A 14545-nucleotide genomic window follows, 5' to 3' on the forward strand; every position below is an offset into this window, starting at 1 on the left:
CAAGAAGCTTGCTTGTTACTTTCAGTGCAAACTACTGGTGTGAAGGGGGGGAATTTACTTGCTAGGCAGGTGGGTTGTTTGATTTGGGGTGTTCTTTAAGTCTTCCCTAAAACAAATTCCTTTTAAGCTGTTTAGCCACCTCTAGCAAAGTTTTGCAGTCCCACTTCCATTTTATTCTTCCAACCCATTCCTGCTTTCTAAAGCAATTGTTCATTTCTTACAAATACATGCCACCATTTTGCCCTTTCATTCTTTACATGCAAAAATGCAAAAAAGTTACAAATCAGAAGGTAAGAACTGGACTAAGATTGTATAGAACTCCAAAGGTGTCTTACCAGTTTAGGTTTTAGTTGATCCTCACTATCTCCATGCCCAAGCCGTCCATATCTCCCCTTTCCCCATGTAAAAAGGTCTCCTGCAGCTGTAATACATGCGCTGTGCGCTCCCCCAGCAGCAATGTCAACCACTTCTATACCTCTCAGAGATTCAATTACACGAGGACGATCACAAGGACTGAAATGAAAATATGTGTCGACAAAACTTTTAGAACAGTCCGTTCACTTTCACCAATGTATGGAGAGATGTTTTTAAAATGAGTATGAGGACACCTTAAATAAGGGTGTATTTGCTTTTGTTCCAGTTTAATATCCTAATGATTTATGTTTAATTAGTCATCCAGAAATATTTTGAGAGGCCTATAAAAGCTAGAATTATTTTACTATACATTATACTACAGCATTACAGGTAAGCTGAAACTACAAAACCACTTCCATTAAAATCGAGTCAAAGCTAAGCATTTACCCTGGAAAATCAGTCCCATTTAAGATACATTATTAGAATTTCTAGAATAAAATGTACTGTTGCCCCCATGGACTTCAACACTCTCTTTTCTCATTGGATCAGAACATTGTTATCTCTAACACAATAGAACTTGTCCTTTAACGTAGGCAACAATGTATGTGAAGATCAGAAGCAGAATGGCAGTTTTGCTCCCTAAAGATCCTTGAAGTTCCACATACCTAACAAGACAGATCCCAAAGGAAAGCCACTGGGCTTTAGCATCCACAGATATGTTAGAATACAATATCTAATTACAAAAATCAGAGTAACTGTTTAACTGAAAAATATTTTGTGGTTCTCCAATTTAAAAATGTACATATCCACATTAATGCTTAACACTGACTTCTACACATAGGCAGTACTCATATAACACTTCAAATACACAGCGACTGTAATAAGTATCTATTAACAGCTTTTAAAAATAATATTTCAATGTGTTACTTACCTTCGGTTTCCATGACCAAGTTTACCATCTTCTGCTTCACCCCAAGAATAAACTTCTCCCTCAGAAGACAATGCCAAACAATGCTTTCCTCCTGAGTTCACTGCAACTTTCTTTATAAACACATGTTGAATGGATTCCAGTAAAGTTGGAGTAGAAACTGACTCTGTTCCTCCAGTTCCAAGCCTACCACCTGCTCCATATCCAGTGGCATACAGCTTTAAAATGAAGAATAAAATTTAATTTTGTTTGCCTCCTGAAGAACATTCACTAGAGCTGTAGCAAAGAATTCTTAATGAATGTATACTAGAATACAGTTAAAGAAAAGCCTGAAAAAACAGTTTCTAACATACCTCTATTTTGAAATATTTCACAAAAAAAATTGTGAAAATATGGCTACATTCAAGTCAATATGATCTGTCACTGAGTTAATGGACTTAATTTTAAATCCTAAGGCTGATTTTGTAAAAGTATCAAGAAACAGTAGCTTCGTGCGATAACACTGCAAAATCATCTATCACCTGCAGGTCTTTTTCAAGCAGCACTATTCTAGTTTTTCGTTCTTCTGTGGAATATACACACCTGAAACACAGTTGCTTCTTCCCCTTCCATCCCATAAATATAGTTTTAAGAACTACTTTTCACTCTCTTTTTGTATATCTGAAAGTAATTTCTCTCAACAAAATGATGTCAAGCAACGTCATTAAGCTGTTAATGATTCACAGAAGGCTAAGGGACAAGGATCATACTGACTGCTGAGGAATCATTACAGTATCTCACTGATGAATGCAACTGCTACATGAAACTCTAGCTAAAATTCTCAATCATGTCCTTAACACAAAGGTGCTATATGTATCAAAATCAAGACTTTTTTCAAATTTGTGAACTTAGTTTTTACTCCTATACCTTACACTAAACCTCTGCATGGTGCTCCTTTTCACTCAGGATTTAAGCATCTGCAAATTAGGTCCTGCAATATCTAACTCACAAGCATTTAGCCAACTGTGAACAACCTCACACTCCAACTGCACCTCTCACCTGTCAGAGACACATTATCACCATCACATTTTATTGTCTGTCCTGTTTTATGGGACAGTGTGGGCACATTACTCGTATTCAATTTTGTTTTCCAAATTCTGATCAGAGTTTTTTACTGAGAACTAAAATACGTGTCTTGCTTCCACATTTAATGCTATAGTACGCTGAATCCCTAGACTGCACTGGCTGGGTTGGTATAGTTCAGTTTCTTTAAACAAATGAAATAAACCAAAACTAATAATAAATAATAATAATAATAATAATAATAATAATAATAATATCTGTGATATGGATATTATTTTAATTTAGCCAAGCCCATTCTGACTGACAATGAAATATTTCAAGGGAGTCTTACAAACAATCATTTGTTGTATCCTTACTTTCCCATCAGCAGTCACTGCAAACAGAGTTTGTTCACCACCAATTAACTGCACTGGTCTAAGGGTAGCAAGAGCTTCACAGGGAGTTGGGACTTTGACTTTTGCCCCTTCAATCCCACCAAGTTGCCCTCTGTGATTATGACCCCAACCATAAATAGTTCCGCTGCCTCCAGCTGAAAGTGTCCAATCATCAGGTCGTCTGCAGAAAATGCAAAACAAAGTCTTAAAAGAGCTTTAAAAAGTCACAAAAAAATGCAGTTTATCATTGTACAACAATGAAGCATCACAAGATCAAACCAATGACAGTTGAAAGAAATAACCTATTCATCCACTGGACAAGCTGCTCATCCTGTTCTCTCTTAAAGACATCATGGCACTCATGAAGAACATCCATATTTTCATTATCTGCCATTAATTCTCGGATTTTCTTTGCCACCTGTAAAATAGTTCGGATTAAACAACGTTATTCAAGTTATCAGTTACTCCTATCACAGTTGGCATAAAATTCTCAGTATATCTGTTTAAATTAAACACTTTCATACATTCCATGAACCATTTAAAATGTTCCTGCAGTACCTCATCAAGGAAAAGGCGAGGTAATGGTGTCCTTTTATCAAGAGCCACAGCCACCCTGGATGCCATACAGTATCTCCTGAACCAGGCCCATTTGTGTGTCTCCGCACAGCAAGGGAGAGTGTCCAACTCCAGATCACAAGCAAGAGCCACAAGCACCTACAGACAATCAAAAAGATTTTAGAGAGGTATCAAAAATGTGTAATAAAGAATACACATTTGATGTTGTTGAACAGCTTATAGTCCAGCAGGGCCTGAACACAGCCTCAAAGACATGTAAAGTGCAAGGGACATTATGAGTCACCTTCATTACCCTCATTGATGGGGCAGCATCAAGTGTACCCACACTATCTCACATGGTTATGTATCCAAATTTCCTCTTCCAATCCAGAAACTTTCAAACCCCCTGTGAAAAAAAACACTCCTAGATTAATTAACTTTTCTGTATCAAATACTATGTGCCGAACTTTTTACTTTCCATTCCTAAACTAAGTCTCCTTCCTACAATTAAATCAATTTTCAATTTAACTCAATTTCAAATTAATGTTACTGAAGAAGACTGTGAACAATTGATTACTTCATCCCAGTATAAATTTTCAAGTATTTTTAAGAATTTGTTTTCCTTAAGATAGATAAGCCCTCTTCGTTTAACTTTTACTACATAGGACGCTCTTTCAGCCTTTTATTTGTGTTCCTCTTCTCCAGACTTCCTCAGCTTGTTTATTTTCACTTTGAAGTATAGGGTCCAAAACTGAATAGCCTTAAGATATTATTGTTTGTTCCAACTAGATGTAAACAAAACCTTCAGAGTATTTAAATAAATAAATATACAACACCCCTATTAGGACAACTCAGAAATCACTTATCAAAAAGTGTAGTCTACTGAACTTCCAAGATGTTTTTCTGACTTACCTGTTCCTCTTTTTAGAAGTAGTTTCTGACATAGGACTAGGTGAGCTTGTCACGGTGTCACAAAAAAAAAAAAATAAAAATCCAGAACTATAGTAATGAGTTCTTTACTATTGTATCCCATTACCTTAAAGAAAGGGCTGTGGAGCAATTGTTTGCCACCTCTCACAATGGGGTCTTCATAGTCAAACTGTCGCTGCAAAGCTTCTGGAAGACCTTTAACCAAAGCAGCTAAAGCACTCCCTGTGAAACTCTAGAGAAACCATAGAACCAGAAAGTTAGTCTTACTGTATTACAAAAAGTAAATTATTTAGATGACAGTGAAAAAACTTTAATAACTTCCCAAACTACAGTTAGCTATGTGAAGTATCATTTCTATCCATTTCCTAATACAAAAGTATTTCTATCACTTTTGGCAATTCCAAAACCACATCTATACAGTATTGGAATTAGTAATTTTTTTGTAAAATGGAGTACTTTCACAGACTTGCAGACCTGTGCAAGAACGTTATTCATTTGCACATTTCCTATTTTGCCATAAACAAGAAAAACGTTGTACATCAGGGCTAGCATTTTAATGCTTCACATACATCTTAATGTGAAAAATGGTAAAAGGAGAGCATTGCTGCCTTCTTACCAAAGCTCGTGTTTCTCCATCATTATCCCCTAGAATCCTGTTGATGTTAATAGACTGGCCAAACTCTGTTGTGAGCAGTTTCCGTAGTCTCTGCAAGGCCCACATTCTATGGCCAGCAGCTACAGAAGCATAAGCACACAAAGAACGTAATTACTTAAAACGATCATTTTAACGTCAAACAAATAGACTTAATTTTAAGACTGTACCTACCTAAGGCACTCAGTTGAGCACAAGCTGCAAGAGAAGCTGCCAAGCGAGGAACTATACTCCTGTTGGAAGCAAAATTTAAGCGAAAATCCAACAAACACGTAACCAAATCCATTGAGGGGCATGAAAGAATACAACGATCTGAGAGAAGGTCTTTAGGGCCTGCAAGAAAGAAAAAGAAAAAACAACAACGAAAAAGGTGAGGAAGATTTGCTCTCCGACTGAAATAAGAACAGAACATAGACAGGAGTTATCTGACCAAACAGTGTAGTCTAGAGTGCCAGTTTGCAGAGCTGGCCCATTCCATCTCCCTTTGAAGGGATTTGAATGAAGAGGTAATTTCATGACATAATTCACCCAATTCCAAAACAAATGTACTTTAAAAATAACACCACACCAAAAACCAACACCAGCACACCACACCAAAAACCAAGCCCCCCAAAATTCCAAGAATTTCAGATGAATTGTGCCTCAAAAGTATCCTCTCTTCACTGTTGAAGAGGCAAACTCAAGTGATTACAGAATATTTTTATCTTTTCTCTATGTACAACTGCACCTCTCAGGACTTCCTTGAAAATGTTTTGTAAGTATGAATGAAAACGTTTTTTCATTTCAATTTTCACCTACAACTGAAAAATTTCAGTTTCATTTAGTACAAATGTAAATGAACTACTGAACTTTGGCACATAAATATCATGCAATAAATGCAACTGTAAAAAACTGACAAGTAAATCTACTCTTGCCCTTCTGTAAACGTCATATATGATACCTTACCTGCAGCTGGCATGATAGGGTAAACAGTGAATCGCCATCCCCACCCATTCACAGAGCTATCACTGATGAACTTCCACTTTAGTTCATCGCCTGGAATTCGCAATTCACTAGACCAATCTGACCACTCACGACCTGTTAGGGTAGGTAATAGGAACACATTCATCTATACTGTTGGAGCCAAGATGCAAGCCACTCATCAATAGCAACTTCCCTCCATGGTTACATATTTAAACATCACATAAATGCATTCAAGAAAAAAAAGCTATGTAAAGCACATGAACATAACTGTAAAGACGTTACACTAACAAAACTTAAGTCTTGAACAGTTCGAATAGCACTGCTAACAGATACACCCAGTACTTTCAATGCCACATTCAAAAGACAGTTATGAGGTCTCACTAAAATCCATTGTTCTATTTTTAAATTATCTTTTAATATTACAAAAATATATAACAATATTTACATTAAATAAAGCTTTACAGCTTTTTCCAACCAGGAATCCAATCAGAAATATCTCAATAATTAAACACATCTGCATCTGTAACAGTCTGGGGGAAAATGGGTCAACAGTAAAAGCCCACATTGTGACTGCTCAGAAATGTTAAGCACAGGCAGTAACTATCAAGACCCTTGTGTATAATGTATGGGTAGGATCAATGTAAAATTTGATGAGATTAAACATTCCTCTAAAATCTACTTGCAAATTAATAGTGCTTAAAAATTAAATCAAAGAGAAGCAGATAAAAGATGTGAAGATTTCATGTAGTGTCACATACAGAGGCCAGGGTAGAAAACAGAGAGACACACTAGCTAATTATTTTGGGCGTTCGACAGCAGAAGAGCATTTGTCTTGACTGTATGAAAGCTCAAATTTCTATATTACTTGAAAAAGAAAAAAGCTAACAAAAGAAGTATCCTTTTCCAATGGTGTTCCAATTTGTTAAAATATACTTTGGTTATACAGAAATTCACACATGTTGTCACAGGTGGTAAACACTGATTTTATTTTTTTTTTTTACTCTCTAACTGCTCTTACAAAGAGCGTAACAACATGCTCTCCTGAGAGATTTTCTATATTTAAAGATACAAGATCATTCTCACATGTCCGTGTCTAGAGCCTAAACCTTTTTAGTTTAAAACAGAATAATAAATTTACATAGTTTTTTCTCTTTGTTTTTTTATTGGCATATCCCTCACAGTAAGTCAGCCACAAACAGTGGTACATCTCATTAAGCATTTAATAGTAAATGACACAAGACATTTTTTGAAAAGCACTACTTCTCAACCTGATCGGACGGAAACAATTCTGTTGACACCATCCATTATGGTGAGTGGATCATGACGCCGCTCTGTAGAACACTGGCGATCAAATTCTACCCTCAGTCCCTCAGCACCTAAACAGCAACAAAGAGTTTGCACATTTCTACAGAGCAATCAATAACACGAACAAATGCAGTATTTTAGAAATCCACATGAAATCAAACACAGTTCTTTGGAAGCCATAGCAATCATCAATAAAAATAACTTCCTTTGGTTTAATGACATTGTTTGTCTGTAATGTCTTCTCTTTGAAAGGCTTACATCATAGCAAGCTCACAGGAGTAGGGGCTAGCAGACAAAAGACTATATTCAGAATATTCCAAACTGAAGTTGCAACAGAACTGAAACAAAAATGTCCATTTACAGTTAAGGCAAATAGCTCTCTGTTGCCTGTACCTTTTGATAAGTACTAGGTAACATACTGAAGGAAGCACTAAAAGAAAAGATAGTGTTAAAACAAGAAAGTATTTCCCTAATGCTCAAGACTAGACGACAGGTGTTTAATTACTGACCCTGGAAAAGATTCAGTCCTCCTCAGCTTCATAACCGAACAGAAAAGAGCAATGAAATACAGCTGCAGTCACAGTCAGTGAACCCAAAAATGCATTCTTCACAGGATTGAGATGTTCAAGCGGAATATAAGTGTTTTAAGAAATACTTTATCACAGCGAGAGGGTACATAACAAGGCTTTAGAAGTTCAATACACATTTTTGCAAGCTAAGGAAAAATTTTATGCATGCAGGCTTGAAATTAACTGCATTTTAGTAATGTACCTCTAAGAATTCTATACCTGGTATTTTAACTGTGCCACTAGAAGATGTATCATCAGTATAGGGATGGCTGCTTTCTACCACAACTGGTTGCGAAGAGAGGCGACCACTTTGTGAATCTGTTGCTACATCTTCTAGTTCAGTAACACACAGCTCCAACAACATATCAGCAACCTATGAAAAGAGAAATACACACTTTATGAAAACTAAGTTTGATTAGTCCAAGAAATCTAAGCCAACTACCATTCTTCCAAAATTTAAATACATTTTTTCTGAATTCTGATTCATAAACCATCATATTAATTCAAAAATACTCTTTTTGGTGTCATTAAAGCTGGAAAAACTCATAAAACTAAATAAAAGCCAAACAACATAGGTTTCCAGTAAGTAAAGGACAACACAAGTACTTGTTTTCCCTTACAAAAATAACAAACTGTAAAATCTAAAATGTAAAGCATAGGCCAAAGAGATTAATGAAAGATATGAATATTAAACCAGTATGTAATATTGCAAAACACTGTTTAGAGAGAAAATTCCAGTAGTACTTCATTTTTAAAGAGCACTTTCAAATAAAAAAATCTGAATCAAGGTTAAAAACAACCTAACTCAAACAACAAAAACCACAAAAAAAACAAATGACAGAAAACACCCACAAGCACAAAGTTGTTCAGCTACTCACTATTAAGAAGTAAAAACACAGAATTAATGTGTAAGTGCATATATAGCACTATATTGGGATAAGAGGGTGACAACTGCATCTCAAACCCAGAACATGGGTAGACATAGCTGATCATTGATAATATTGGAGGGGGAGAACAGCAGCAGTTTGATAAATGTCACTTAACTGCCTCTACAGGAATAGGATAGGTTCTCCCACAATCCTAGTTTACTCAGACAGAGATACCAAAAGATTTCATTGGTTAAAAATGAAGCTGTTGTGACATTTATACCATTAATAAATAAATAAAATTTCTTGCAATTCAATGCACACTCCTTAGGAAAGTCATTACTCATCTTTTTGGCTAGAGAAGCCAAGTTTAATAAAAGAATACAAAAACCAGCTTTGCAAAATCAATTCTGGTGTTTCAAACCACTCTTTAAGCAGTGCAAAGCCATAAATTAACTACATCATATGAGCATCTTAGAAGAAATGCATTGTTACTCATTAGAAAAGAAAATACTTGAAGGGTAAAGCTGTGAGAAACATTAAACAACCTTCAGTTCATTATTGTAAGCAGATATTCTATAAATAATTTCTGATTTCTAACATTTTTTAATATAGCTGCTGGTATCCAGTATTACAGCACTGACTAATTCTGTTTTTCAGTTGTCCCAAAAAACCCACACCCATGGATACTTTGTAAATAGTTAGAAACTTCAATGCATCAAATGTAGATCTTAATATATTGTTAACAATATAGTAATTCTTAACAGCAATAGTGACTGCATCAATTTGAGAAATAAACTCAGATGCAAAACAAAACCAACATGAAAGTTTTTAAACTAACATTCCACAGATCCAGGAAATAGAGCTTGGTTTAATTCAGCTTCATTCCAATAACCACAGCCACTTGTCCAATACATAGATACAGTTCATTAAGCTTCTGTTTTAATGTCTAATTGCAGCATAACAAATCGAGGAAATAGACTATTACTGACATTTCTAGCACATGCATATATTCATGCAATATTTCCATTATAATCATTAATGTTCGCATGCATTTAAGCTCAATTCAAAGTTTCATGTTTATTAAACTTCTCAGTATGTTGCACTACACTTCAAATACAAGAAAATATTCTAGTAAACTACTAATAAGAAGGACGTAGTTAAAATGCAACAGAAGCAGAACCTGACCTGTGGGTAAGCTGTGCCCATACCAGACAGCACAGCTGAAAGAACATCTCTTCCCTTTTCACCTGCTCGGTTGGACACAGCAAGCTTTAGCAGGTCAACCATGACTCGCGTGTCATCTGGTACTAAGAGACTAGTAAACTCATCCAAGTACTGTGGTTCTGGGCCAGATACTTTACTTTGACTTTCTACATCCTACAAAACAAAATTGCAGAAATATTTAGACAGTGAGGATGAAAGAAGTATTTCACTGAATCCAAACAAGTTAACTAGTCTGAAGAAGTTTAAAAGTAGTTTAAAACACAATTCGTAGATCTGGGATTATATGGCCCCCAAATTAACCTACTGTTAAACCCACTTCTCAAGTGAAAAAGCTTTCCTAAAACTAACCTCCTTTAACTTCAGACAAAAAAAAAATATCCCTCTTTGGACAGATTAAAGGAAAAAAAAAGCAGTCATTTATAAAATAAAGAACAAAAAAAAGGCAAAACTGCTTGATAAAAGCATGGTAAGGACTTGAGTTTTAAGGAAGGTATTAACATTACTTCTTTAGTTTTTGTCATGGTTTCTGCAATGATACTGGCAGCCCCAGGATCATCTGTGACTGGAATGAAAGGACGGGAAGAGGCAGCAGCAGCTGATGGAGTTACAGCAGACGGTGTCACAGCATCTTCTGAAGAAACGACCTAGCCAAAACAAATAATAACTAATAAAAGCTGCAACAAGATACTGTAAAACCTTCAAGAGTCATTTATTAAAAGGACTTGCATTCAAAGACAGCAGCAATTTAAAAACAGCCATAAATTCAAACCAAGCAGATTTGCTCCCTGTATTTTTTAGCTTCTATTTTACGCTCCTAGCACAGCAAACCAGCCAACATCCCCTCAATGCCAGCTGCCACAAAAACATACAATAAAACATCAGTGCCTGCAGAACCATCTACAACGTAGAAGACAAACCTAACATCACATGTCAAATTAATAGTTTGTTAAAGGAAAAGATCTCTGCAGTAGCAAGCCTTTTCTTTTTTCTCCTTCTGTTAGCAGTTGGGAATCAACAGAGTAGAAGTCCATTCAGATCCTCCTATCTACATTAGTCGACATTAGTTTATAATTATGTTTCATTAAATAATTGTAAAATTTTCCCTTAGTCTTTATTATTTTTTTTTTTATTATTACTCTGTGAAATGAATTTAATACCTGGTCAAATGGTTAATACTTTCATGTTAACTCTAAAATCCTACTAGAAATCATCACAATTGCATTTAAATTACTCAGTGCATGCTGAAAGTTCAAAACTGATTTCACACTAAAATTCTAGTTTTTCCAGATCTGACATACACAGAGGACCTGCTCCTGAAATTAGAGCATGAAAGAACTGTTTAATCTCTGCTATAATCAAGCTAAATAGGACAATATTTTTCTGCTTTACTGTTAAACACTGTTGGAGAAATTCATTTCACACTTTACCTCTCCTCTCCTGTCCTGCCATGGGTTTGGGCTCAACCTCTCTTCTATATCTCCAACAAGCACACATTCATCTCCATTTGCAGGGCTTCCTGTGGAAGTAGCATCTGATGGGGGGGCTGGCGACGAAGAGGGACATTCTACGGGTGCAATCATACTTGCAGGCATCAATGCTCCAACAACTGCATCCCTGAAATCATTTAGGACAGATTAATGTAATTCTAATTATACTCCCTTGTTGAACTTAGCAAAAATGGTATTAGCTTGTCTTAATAAAATAAGGAAAGGTTTCCAAGCTCTGGGATTTAGAGTAGTTTACTTCCATTCTCCTTGGGGCCTGATGCTTAAATGCTGCATTTTAAGGCAGCTATTTCACATGAGTTCCTCTTCACAAATTTTAGCACAAATATTCTGCTCTCTACCAACAACAAGGGCACTGTAAAGCTTAATTGTTCTTTCCATACTGCCCCCACTGCTTCCTCCACATCATCTATCATGATTTACTTACACTCCTTTTACATTATTTACTTGAGCATTCCTAAATAAACAATTTTTCCCCAGGCACTGGGAGCTTCTGTAGAGAAAACATAACAGCATAAAGCTAACATCAAAAGAATATTTAAATGAAGCTTAGGCCTATCCTGACGAGTCCAAACTTGTGAAACAATTTATACCTGAGTCTAGACACCTAACAGGTAGTAAGTTATGTCATCTTCTCCTCTGCAAAAGAGGAGAAGATGCATGTTTGCATGCCTACCTGGCATACATGATTTGTAATGCCACCAGTATATGAGATAACGCCTGCTGTTTGGCAACATTCCCATCAAGTGATAGGAGAATCTTAGCAAGGGAAGGGCGATTCGGCTTGGAACTGTTTGCCCCGATGATTTTGTTACTGGCAGCAGAAGAATCTGCATCTGAAGGAACACCTGGAATGAGGGGAAGAACAGAGGAAGAAAGCATTTTTTAATGGTGTACTACATAACTGGAACTGATTTATCTAATGTCTCATTAAGTCAGGAAGATGACTATAAAACTAACTCTACAGTAGATTCTTAAACTGCAGTGCCTACAGGTACAATATTAAAGTCAATACTGAAGCTTTGCAGCAAGTGCTTTCATAAAATAGTGTTCCATCTTGTTACTTAATCATGAAGATTAAGTTACTACAGATACAAATATTTTGGTGATCAGCATCTAAACCAAGTTTTACTTACACAGAAATTTACTTACACAGAAATAGGAAGAATATTTATTAGGTACTCTTAAAAATACTAACCAAATATTATATATATGTAGTTCTTGCTCTTTTTTAAATACATTGCTTTGCTCATGAAGAAGCTTAATTAGCAAAATATTTGGTGCTTTTATATTGAACACAAAACGTTGCTGTTTTGCCTCCCTAATTCTTAAGTCACCTATCTTAGAAACAAAAGGTAAAAGTAGCATCAAGAACTACAGCAAGAGATAATGTGTAAGACAACCAAAGTTACAGTAGCATCCATCTATTACCTACATAAAGCTCTACGCCATATTAAAGACAAAGTCTTTGGAGATTTGATAAAGCATGTTGCATTTTCATTTCCTGAAGAACAACAAAAGTTCAAACTAACACTACTTCTGAACAAGTCCTTTACAACTTCCACTTTCGGGAAGAGGTTTTGTTGGGGCTTTTTTAGAGGTATGTTTTTGTTGTTCTTTTGTGGTGTTTTTTTAAAAGACAGTTTTCTTTTTGCACTCTTCTATCACCTATTAAACAACACATACAACTAATTCTACACCAGCATTTAAAAAAAAAAAAAAGGCAATAAATACCAACCAAGATAAGAAGCACCTAAAGGGTCCCTCGCTGTCTGGAAAAGTACTGGTTCATGAACAGATGGTGTAGCTACATCCACTGTTGTCCATGCTACACTGTGAGAAGACCCACAAGCAACCCGGGTGATTTTCTGGCCTTCCAAGCCTTGGACAAGTGTGGGCTTTCTATTGACTGTAGTAGTTCCATTGCCTTGTTGCCCATGGTCATTGTCACCCCAAGCATAAACCTGCCGGTGAACATTTCCACAGATTACTTTGCTTCACTGGTTGCCTCATTTAACTGTTTTTGGGTTTTTTGGTTTGGGTTTGTTTTTTTTCTGGTGGGTTGTTTTCTCTTTTTTTTTTTTTTTTTTTTTTTTAATTCCTACAGAGGAGTATTAGTGATTTGTACTATTAATCTAAGACACTTCAGAGAACGTACTGCCACGACTTTTTTTTTCACCCCATTAAATAATGCGGGCATTATAGTACATTAAAAGAAAAAAGAAAAGAAAAACCAAAGCAGCACTTTATCAGATTCACAAGTTATTGCCAATTCATAAAACATCAGTTGATTCATAAATTATTCAATGTCCACAGGAACAGTAAGTTAGAAGAATTAATTGCGTAGTTATTACACTGGGGGTCTGAATCAATACTATAATGATGATGCTGGATCACAGCAGAAAAATCTGTCCAGAATACTATGACTGCTTCTACATTTCAAGAGTGAGAAACAGGAAACTGATCATGCAGGTAATACATAAACTAGGAAAATATTACAAAAGCTACTATGACAACAACATTTAAAGTCCAATAATAATAATAAGAAAGCAAATGTATTTTAAATTACAATCATGATTATATTTATTCAAGACTTTAAAAAGCAAATCAATATAATTAGGAATTTTTATTCCATTTAAGCAGCTTCATTGCTATTACACTCTTCTTCCTCGACAGTTTAGTTTACTCCTTTCTGGATGAAGGAAAAAAGGGAAGGGAGTATGATGCACAGCGTACCTGCCCAGTGTCAGTAACAGCTAGACAATGGAGTGCGCCTACAGCCACGTGCACAATCTTTTTACCCCTCAGTCCTTCCACAACTTGTGGCTTTCGTACATGTACATCTGTGCCATGGCCTAGCCTGAAGTAGTCGCCCTTACCCCTGCAACAGATAGTAAATGTAAAATTCAAGACAGTTATATTGTTTACACATTCCTCTGTCAATGCCGCTTCCTGAACCGAAATACTTCATTTAACACTGGGATTAAACACAAGCACCAACCTGCAAATACTTCAAATCTAAATTACAAAGGCCTAAAACTGAGGATAACTGCAGTTCTGTGACTCTATAACTTTTCACCTCAGTATAGAACAGGTATCATTTGTAACTTTTTTTTTAATGTAGTACAACTGATTCCATTGAATTTCCTCTGTTGCAGAAACATTGAAATTATTAAAACCTCCAAAACTGATGTGTTTCAATAGACTTGGACAGATTCATATTATTGAGGATAAGCCTAACAATAATAGACCCTT

The 14545-nt window shown here is 35.8% G+C and overlaps 1 protein-coding gene across 7 annotated transcripts in view; it reads right to left on the reverse strand.

The window, feature by feature from the left end:
- The window catches only part of HERC2 (HECT and RLD domain containing E3 ubiquitin protein ligase 2), a 115342-nt gene that overhangs the window by 21435 nt on the left and 79362 nt on the right, over window positions 1-14545 (reverse strand). For 5 of the 7 annotated variants that reach the window (XM_075093695.1, XM_075093675.1, XM_075093705.1 and 2 more), the window contains 17 exons: window positions 14027-14171; window positions 13029-13254; window positions 11967-12138; window positions 11213-11399; window positions 10289-10429; window positions 9747-9938; window positions 7912-8065; window positions 7087-7194; window positions 5801-5932; window positions 5030-5188; window positions 4820-4938; window positions 4310-4435; window positions 3277-3432; window positions 3021-3136; window positions 2701-2899; window positions 1286-1500; window positions 336-513 (listed from right to left, as the gene is read on the reverse strand). In XM_075093695.1, the coding sequence (XP_074949796.1) occupies window positions 336-513; window positions 1286-1500; window positions 2701-2899; window positions 3021-3136; window positions 3277-3432; window positions 4310-4435; window positions 4820-4938; window positions 5030-5188; window positions 5801-5932; window positions 7087-7194; window positions 7912-8065; window positions 9747-9938; window positions 10289-10429; window positions 11213-11399; window positions 11967-12138; window positions 13029-13254; window positions 14027-14171 (2725 nt within the window). Of the gene's footprint in view, window positions 1-335; window positions 514-1285; window positions 1501-2675; window positions 2900-3020; window positions 3137-3276; window positions 3433-4309; window positions 4436-4819; window positions 4939-5029; window positions 5189-5800; window positions 5933-7086; window positions 7195-7911; window positions 8066-9746; window positions 9939-10288; window positions 10430-11212; window positions 11400-11966; window positions 12139-13028; window positions 13255-14026; window positions 14172-14545 lie in introns of all 7 variants that reach the window. The other 2 variants (XR_012660674.1, XM_075093714.1) reach the window with 2 other exon arrangements.

Source organism: Phalacrocorax aristotelis, chromosome 1 (genome assembly GCF_949628215.1).
Source record: "Phalacrocorax aristotelis chromosome 1, bGulAri2.1, whole genome shotgun sequence".
Classification (NCBI taxonomy): Eukaryota; Metazoa; Chordata; class Aves; order Suliformes; family Phalacrocoracidae; genus Phalacrocorax; species Phalacrocorax aristotelis.